At 54.5% G+C, this 9,056-nt stretch overlaps 1 protein-coding gene across 2 annotated transcripts; it reads right to left on the bottom strand.

Annotated features, from left to right (window-relative positions):
* Positions 1–628: 628 nt before the first annotated feature.
* Positions 629–7,900, bottom strand: Slc35c1 (solute carrier family 35 member C1). 2 transcript variants are annotated; one of them, XM_026787867.1, is made up of 3 exons: positions 7,531–7,900; positions 5,770–6,299; positions 629–2,514 (listed from the first exon to the last, which is right to left on the bottom strand). In XM_026787867.1, exons 2-3 carry the CDS (start codon positions 6,266–6,268, stop codon positions 1,955–1,957), a joined length of 1,059 nt encoding a protein of 352 aa, XP_026643668.1. In that variant the 5' UTR covers positions 6,269–6,299; positions 7,531–7,900; the 3' UTR covers positions 629–1,954. The 2 variants fall into 2 exon arrangements, with proteins under 2 accessions (XP_026643668.1, XP_013208027.2); XM_013352573.2 differs by lacking the exon at positions 7,531–7,900 and adding an exon at positions 7,410–7,520.
* Positions 7,901–9,056: the final 1,156 nt, after the last annotated feature.

Raw genomic sequence — 9,056 nt, 5'->3', positions numbered from 1 at the left:
TGACTGAATCACAAGGACCTAACACAGTTGGATCTCATTCATATGACTTACCGTCGTGAACTGACACTCTGAAGTTGGGTGTCACGGTAATTCTCCCTCCTTCAAGTTGTTGGTCAGGTATGTGGTCAGGCAAGTTAACATAGCTTTGGCCCTCTTCCTCATCCAAGAGAAAGACCTCTTGTCTCTAGGCTGAGGGAGCAAGCATTCTTTTGAGCATCTGCCCTGTGACAAGCACTGTAGCTGGTGGTAGCCCAAGGCACTGCAGGAGGCCCAGCTCTCCGTCTGAATTCTGCTACTTTTTTCCACACAAGCCTCTCTGAGCCTCAGTGTACTCATCTGTAAAATGGGAGCATCAGTGATGGCTCACCCCGCAGTAGGAATGGCTGTGGAGATGAGTGACAGACCATCTGCCCTCAGTAAGCACACAGCCAGTAGCAGTTGATACTAACAGAGACTCGAACTCTGGCCACCCACTTCCCAGGGTAGGTGTATGGAGAATCCTTGTCCCAAGAGATTGCAGGCTCGGGAAGGCTGCCTGCTGTAGCTGGGTCCCTGCAGACTTGGCTTCTAGATCCCACTGAGCCTTGTGTCCCTCACTCAGTCCACACACATGCTAGGTCTTGGTTTTTTGTTTTTTTTTTAATTAAATCACATACAACTCGGGGCATCAGGCCCCACCAACTTCATTAGAACCTGGGATTGTGGGAAGTAGGAATCACAGGCTGGACACATTCTCCCCATCCTTTTATGACAGGAATAGAAACATTAGAAATTACCCCCAAGGAAATGGGGGCACAAAAGGCCCAAGAGAAGGGATTAGGGGAATGGCAGCTACCCTGAGGTTAGGAGGGTGTGGTGCTGGGGTTATGGTCTGAGTGCTTCTGTCTCCAAATTCATGTTGGAGTCCTTATATTGAAGGCTTTGGGGGTGATCAGGTAACAGGGTAGACCCCTCATGAATGGGGCTGTTGTTCAGCCTGTCTGTGCTTCTATCACAGAAGGGGTTTCTCTGAACCACTGGGTCTATGAGCTCCTTGATCTGGGCTTTGCTGCCCCAGAACTTACAAACCAACTTCTGTTCTTAGCCACCTGGTCTGGACTATTTTGTGACAGGAGCCAGATGGGCCAGCTCTGAGCCAGTCGGCTCCTTTAGCCCAGCCTCAGAAAACATAAATGTCTCTTACTATCACAGGGACTCGGGGGTCCAAGCACACGGGAACAGACCCCACTTCCTGCATAGAGATGAAGGTGTTGGGGGGGCAGTGATGGAGAAGAGTACAGAAAGGGAGTATGGCCAGGGAGCTGGGCCAAGTGCTGGAGAACAGGATGGTGGCCGCTCTGGGCCAAGAGAAGCCAGGCAGATAAAGCCAAGGTTAGGGGGTGCAGAGGGGCTCATCACCCTACTTAATCTGCAAAGATGGGTGGCTCCCCCTGTTCTAAAGCTGAAAATAAGGAGTGCAGAGGTGAACACTTCTTAGCAGCTACTCCTGGGTGCAGCTGCCATGGATGGGTCTGCCACACCTATCCACACAGAAGAGGGCAGACCGACCAAGCTCCCACCTCCCTTCAGAGGCGGGTGGGGTGTTCCTGATGTTAACAGCACCTGAGCGACTGCTCTACCTGCCGTGGGCCCCAGAGATGTGGGGCCATCCATCTCCCTTCAACCAGCCATAGTGGGGTCATAACCCGTTTCCCCTGTGCGGCAGGCAAGACATTATTTTATCAATCCAGCCCCGTAAGGTTGCAGCTGGCCCCAACCCCAGAGGCGATATGGAGGTAGACAGGCCCCAGAAGGAGGCAGGAAGGAGTGCCACTCCCAGTAGGGATTCCCCAAAATGCATTGGGGCCACAGGAGATTTGGCAGCTTTCTGACATTACCAGGAAAGACCCTGGCTCCTCTTAGATCGTATTCCGAGGAGGATGTAAACAATAGTGCTCAGGGCCACGGCAGGAGCTCACACCCCAATGGCATTCTTCTCGTCCTCTTTGGAGCTGGGGCTCTCCTGGGTCTTCTGCATCTCCCAGCCCCGGACCCAGGTGTAGGCCGATGAGCCACCCAGCACCATCAGGTTGCTCGCCCACCACAGGAAGCTCTTGGCTTCTTCATAGTAGAGCACAGCCAGCACCGTCTGTGCACAGGCCTTGGCTGTGCCTGACACGTTGTGGGTCAGGGGACTGGTGAATTTGATCTGCAGTCCTGTCACGTAGCCGATGGCGAAGCCGAACAGGCCACCTAGCGTCATCATGACCCAGAAGTGGGCACTGTCCAGATGTGGGAAGTCAAGGAGGGCACGGAGCTCCCCCAGCAGAACCATCAGGGGCAAGAAGAGCACACAGGCATTGACATTGTTGTAGAAGGTCAGGCGCCAGATACTGTTGTCTACCGCCGGGAGCACCTTCTTGGTGTAGATGGCATTGAGGGAGACGCAAAGGCTGGCCAGGACCCCGAAGATGGTGCCCATCAGGGATAGGGTGCCCTCAGCTCCCTCTTGGTCTATACCCAGCCAGAAACCACCTGCAGCAGAGAAAGAAGAGTGGCAAGGTGAAGAGGGATAAGGATAGGAGGCGAGGGACAGGATTCTGAGACCACGGTTCAGACTGTTCCGTGGTCCTTACCTCATCGTCAACACAACCAAAGTCTAATGCTGGCACCAAACAAGGGCTGAGGGAGTAGAACCCAGAACCTGCAGCCCCGCAGATCCTCCAGGCACAATCTAGCAGGAGGGGACGGTAGAAAGGACAGTGTGACCCTGTCACCTCTCAAATTACAATTGTGATCACTGTAATGAAGGCTGTAGGACAGACAGGTACCTGATGTCCTATAGGGGTAACAGTTCTATAGGAGGAGGGCCAGTTGGTGGCTAAAGTGACCTTGGGCAAGTGACAGGGCTCTAAGCCTTGGCTCTGGCTCCATCAGTTTAAGCTTTAGGTCAGAGTTGCTCCTGGCCAGATGCTGCTTGGAGAGTCACTTGGGGACTCTACTTATTCCTGAGTCATCTTTTGTCCAAAGAGCCTGCTTGGTTCCCCAGGCCACAGCACTGGGCTTCCCACATCTGGCTAGCACTTCCTCAAGCCTGCCTCCCTCTCAGCTCCCCACAATACAGAGCTGTTTAGCTGCATCCAAAACATGCTCCTTCTTCTAGGGACTCTGTCATTCTTTGAAGTCAAAGCCATGCTCTCTGGGGGATCGCTTCTACATCCACCCAGATCATCCAAGCCTCTTCCCACTTTCCTGTTTTCTGCCCTTTAACACAATGCTCTTTGCCTGCCCCTGGTTGGTAGGTGCCTGTTCCTGGATAGTAGGTGCCTGTCCCTGGATGGTAGGTGCCTGTCCCTGGATGGTAGGTGCCTGTCCCTGGATGGTAGGTGCCTGTCCCTGGATGGTAGGTGCCTGTCCCTGGTTGGTAGGTGCCTGTTCCTGGTGGTAGGTGCCTGTCCCTGGTTGGTAGGTGCCTGTTCCTGGTGGTAGGTGCCTGTGCCTGGTTGGTAGGTGCCTGTTCCTGGATGATAGGTGCCTGTTTCTGGATGGTAGGTGCCTGTTCCTGGATGGTAGGTGCCTGTTCCTGGTTGGTAGGTACCTGCCCCTGGTTGGTAGGTGACTGTCCCTGGTTGTTAGGTGCCTGCCCCTGGATGGTAGGTGCCTGTCCCTGGCTGGTAGGTGCCTGCCCCTGGCAGCACTCTGGTCTCTTTATTTAGATCCTGCATTCCCACAAGGCAGAGGCTTACTGCTGCCACAGGGATCAGCAACACAGAATGGGAGGACAAGCACAGGCATCAGTGAGATCTGGATTCTGACTGCTCTGAAGTCTTAAAGCTGAGCTACTTGGGTGAAATTACTTAATCTCTATGAATTCCAATTTCCTTCATCTGTAAAAATTGAGGCCATATTCTTACTTCCATGTTGACCAACCTACTCTTTGTCTTATAACTAAAATGATCTTCCTCCACGGCTCCCGTCCCCTTCAGGAAAACTGTGTGTTCCCAGCCTGCACTACTCTGGCAGCCTCTCTGCAAGCCCTGCCTAGATGGCTCCTCCTGCTCCCTGCTCCCCCTGGAAACCCCATAGCCCTTATCAGAGATGGGCCCTCCCTCACAGGAGGAAGGAAGGGAGACCCAACAGAGGAGGCCAGTTCTGGGGGCAGCAGAGTTCCACTTTCCCATGCCACCCAGGCAGACTGTCATGGTTCTCAGCTGCCTCACTATCAGCAACTTGTGACTTCGGGGGCCCTGGGCGCAGGTTCTCTAGTGACTGTGCCTTCCTGCAAGTAAATTTCCCCCTAGGAGGCCCATCCCTTCTAACCCTGGCAGAGCACCTTGTAGGTCAAAGAGGAAGTAAGGAATACTATTCTCTTAGGTGTTCTAAGTGTGAGGGCAGGCGGGAGTCACCCAGTGCTGACAGCTTTTTACCTGCCCCTCTCTGGCCCAGACCCCTAACTGCCGGATTCAGGGGCTGCACCAGCCTGGTCCCCACATCCAGAGCGCCTAGCCTGGGCCTTTGGGACACCAGAGAAGAGAAAGTAGGCCAAACAAGACAAACTAAAGAACCTGAGCAGGTACAAATGAAGGTCACAATTCTGTCCGCCCAGGACTCTGAGGGAGCTGATGCCTTGGTTTCTGTAACTAGCAGTCATTCAGAGCCACACTCTCAGTGTATGACCCTAACACATGCTGCCCAAGCCAGGAGTCCCAGCTACACATGACTACCGGACATGCAAAGACGGTCGCAGAACCAGGCTATAACTCCTGCAGCTGAGGAGCTAGATGTTTAAAAGTTCATCTGACTTTAATTTAAAAGCACATTTGGTCTGTAGTTATTGTGTTTGACTGAACCGTGCTAAGTTCCAATGGGCGGGAACAAAGCGGACTGGCTTGAAACTCAGGCCAGAGAGTGTGGCATCCCAGACTGTCTTAGTTGTGGGGCCTAGCCTCTCCAAGCTTCCGTTTCCTCCATCGTATGGTGGTGACTACAGGGATGCCACCACCCAGAGGGCTTCTGGGTAAAAAAGGATGCTCCATGTACAATGATCATTCGTGTCTGGGAAGATGGGTTAAGGTGTTTGTGCCAATCCTGATGATGGCAGAAAGGACCAGTTCTCAAACTGTCCTGATTTCCACCCATACACTGTGGTGTCCTCCACACACAAACACACAAAAAGGAAGAAAGAATTTTAAGACATGTATCTACCCACTATTTCAGATGTTACCTCAAGGTAGCAATGTCAGAGGGAGACAGTGAGCTCATTAAAAGTGCGCTGTCCTTGTAAAAGAACACTGTACAGACAACCAGGATCCCGGAGCTCTTGAGAAGGAACAGCGGCATGGTGGTCAAGGTGTGATCTGTGGAGGTAACTGCTTATGTTTAAATCCCAGCCAGGGCAGTGATTAGCTGTGTGATGCTGGTCGAGTTACATAGCCTCTCTGTGCTTTGGTTTTCCTTCTGTAAAATGCAGGTATATTTTACCTTGTCATGGGGATTAGTTGAGAATCCAATCCTTAGATCTGAGTGCCTGGCACACTTTAAGCATGCAGGCAGTGACAGCTGTGCTCGCTGTAGTTGCTGCTAACATAATTACTTTCACCCTGGCTGTGTCCCTAACTTGCTGAGTGACCACAAGGAAGTTGTTTTCTGCAGGGCTCTTCCTTTGACTGCTGATGCAAGGGACCATGATCTTACAGATAAAGTAAAGGTGCCCACAGTATTGACCTTTAGGACCTTTAGGACTTCAGTTCGCCTCCCATCCCGCTCCCCACGGTCCCGGGCCCCACTCACCAATGATGATGCCACACGCGAGCAGGGCATAGAAGGAAGTGGTTTGTTTGAGCAGCAGGTAGGACAGGAGCACATTGAACACTGTGGTGAGCGAGCGCCCCACGTTGTAGAAGGCCACCCCCACGTACTTGAGGCAGAGGTTATTGAAGCTAATCATGCCGATGAAGACCACCGACAGCGGCAGCACGCTGCGGGCCACCTTGAGGTCCAAGTTCAGGGTGGGGAAGTCAACCGTGCCAGGGCAGCAGGTGGCCAGAGTGCTGAGGCCCTTGCACAGCAGCGAGGTCACCAGGCATTGGTAGAAAGTGACGAAGATAGGGGTGTCCAGCTTCAGGGAGGGGCTGTCCAGCAGGTACTTGTTGAGGAATACCATGGAGATGGAGATGACCCAGTAGAGAGAGACCACCAGCGCGATCTGCAGCGCCCGCAGCAGAAACGGCTTGTTCCTGTTGTCTGCATCGGCCTCCTCGGAGGCCACAGAGGCTCCAGTCAGCGCCATGCGCAGGATCCTGGACCGCTTCAGGGGGGCCCTGTTCATGGTGGCAGAAGAGCAGGGTCACCCCACGACCAGAAACATTCCCTGGTCTACAGGGCTCCAAGCTGATAGGGTCTGTGGGTGCAGCCTTCAATTGTCACATGGGGTGACCTAACGGTCCCCTCGGTCTTGGAAGAAGTTCTGCTTCCGGATTTGACCAGATGCACTGCTCCACATCGCGCTCGCTCCCAGAGGAGGGGTCATGAGACAAGACCCAGGCAAGGGAGAAGGGACTAGCTAAGGGTGTGGGCCTTCCATGGCCGGCTGGAAGACAGGGGGCTGGTGTCTAATAGGGACGAGTCACAGGGAGAAAGGAAGGAAAAGGGACAGAGGGCAGGGTGGAGGAGGAAAGAACAGGACGCGGACCGCGTGGAGAGCAGAGCACCGAGAGGGAGGCGTGGGCTACGCGGAGGGCGGGCTGCAGGAGCGCCCGGAAGCGCTCACCGAGCCTACGGGAGAGCGGGCTGCAAGGGAGGCCACGGAGCTCAGGGAGGCGACCTGAGGGACACTGACAGAGGTGTGGCGGACGCAAGGCCTCGCTGAGTGCGAGTTCCGGCTCAGCTTGGCAGGTCCGGGGCCGCGTCCCGGGAGAGGCGGGCCCAGCGCGCATTTCCTGACACGCCTCCGGGCAGCCTTAAAGGGCCCGGCTGCCCAGGCCTTTCGCCTTTCCCGCGGCCGCCGAGAGCGCGCCGACAGCGCGCACCATCGCCAGCCGGAGCGGGCCGGTACGTCTGCACCTGTGTCCGTGGTCCTGCCCTCTTCTTCTGGGAAGTCCCAGAGGACAGGGAAGGGTTCGCAGGTGCTGGAGCCTCTCCCATTTCCTGGAAGGGCTCTGTCACTCGCCCCGCCACCCTCGCTGTCTGTTCACCTGGCCTCTTCAGATCGCCTAGACTTGGTCAGTTGCTTCTACACCATCTTCCCAGAAAATAAAATACCACTCCCGCAACAGCCCTTTGCGCCATGACACCCCCCGCTCCTGAAGCCCAGGCTATCTGGGAAGACCTTGTTGCAGCCCTCTCCTTTTTCCCTCCCCCTCCCTCCATTTTCACCCTTTCCAAACCTAGTCGGGAGGGCCCAAGGTCCCAAAGACCCCAGCAGCACTTACAGAGGCCGGAAGCCACCTCGCCTCCACCAGATGAAGTCCATTCTGGACTCCCAGACCACAGCCTCTGAGGCTCCCAATGCAGCATCCCGCGTCCGGGATTCCTTCCCTTTTCAGAACGTACCGTCGGTCCTCTGGACTCGTCTCTGGCGCCTTGGCGCGCGCTGCTGGCTGGTTCAGGGACCTGACGTTCACCCCGCGGTGCCCCCGGGTGTACCTGGCAGCACCGCCCTCGCCTGCACCTGCAACGCTGCCCAAGCCGCTCCCCCGTACTACTTCCTGCTCGCTGTCCCCAGCGCACGCCACGTCGGGCTCTGGGCGAGGTGGGGCGGTTACCCCGGGAACCCTGCCAGAAGGCCCCTTTCCTATATCTAAGAACAACCCTGTCTCCCACCTTCCGCCTCAGCCCTACTGGGATTCCTCAGTCCTGTTACCATCGCTGGCGCGCCCCTTGACAAGGCTGCATTCCTGGCTCTGTGGGTCCAAGCTGGTGCTTCTAGAAGGGCGTGGGTGGAGGAACTGCCACCACTACCGGAGGAGGGTACCCCTCCCAGTCCCGCGGACTTGGTCTGAGCGGGCACCAGCTCTAGGTCTTTTACTCCCGAGCTGGGAGGACTGGCTTGTCTGTGCTTTCTTTCTAGCATCAATTTTGGGCGGGCAAGTTTGTCCCAAGCCGAGCTGGCTTCCCTGGGGTTTCAGTCTTGTTCCTTGTGCGGTTGACCATAAAGATGTCGTGTTTAAAATATTTCAAATAATACTCTATTAGCCAGGCCTGATGGTAAAGGGCCTGTAATCCAGCTGCGGTAGGAAGATAAAAAGTCTGGGTTACAGAGAAAATTCAAGGCCACTTAGTGAGACTGTATCTCAAAATAAGAAGAGTTTGTCCCAAAATAAAAGGCAGGTGTGAGCACACATGAGAGACACGGATAAAAGGTTGTGGGTATAGTTCTGTTAGACTGCTTGCCTGCCATGTACAAGGTCTGGGTTCAATCCCAGTACAGCCAGGGAAAGGGTAGGGATCAGTACTATTTGTCAGAATATAAAGTTGAAGCACATTTAGCTTAGATCTGTTGGTTTTTATGGACAGCTACGCTCTCCACTAGGACAGGAGTGGCACTGGTTGTAGTTGTCCAGCCTGAAGGGGCAAGCGCTCCATTAGGAGAGAGAGGTCCCTGTGGCGTCTGAGAAGCTGTGCCTGGGAGCCCTGTGTGCCTCACCGGGGGCTGCGTGTGGTTTATTGTAACTAAGTAAGGGTATTAGGGGAAGCATTTGTGAGAACATCATCATATCCTCAGAATCCTGCCCTTCAAGAGAGGCTTTTTCAGGGACACTGTCAGGCCCGCAACTGGGGAAGGCGCACTCACAGAAAACATTGCTAAAAGGACTAGTGCTCGGGTCACAAGGAAGTTGAACTCCAGGCTTAGGTTCATCACAAGGAAGTTGAACTCCAGGTTTAGGTTCATTAGCCACTTACCAATCTCATTTGTAGCATTTTCCAGAAAGGAGTTTGTTACAGGTGGCCTAGATAATTATGTTGAAATTTCTGGGTGTCAGCCAAGGAGAAACTAAACCAGCAGAGAGCGGGTGAGGGGAGGCTCTTTCCCTGCTGATGAGCGAGTGTCCCCTCACTGTCCTTTCTTGGGAGTTTAC

The sequence above is a fragment of the Microtus ochrogaster genome, assembly GCF_000317375.1.
Source record: "Microtus ochrogaster isolate Prairie Vole_2 chromosome 14 unlocalized genomic scaffold, MicOch1.0 chr14_random_1, whole genome shotgun sequence".
NCBI classification, from domain to species: domain Eukaryota; kingdom Metazoa; phylum Chordata; class Mammalia; order Rodentia; family Cricetidae; genus Microtus; species Microtus ochrogaster.
Note: the sequence above shows the minus strand (reverse complement) of the source record. Positions and strands in the feature narration are given on the sequence as shown.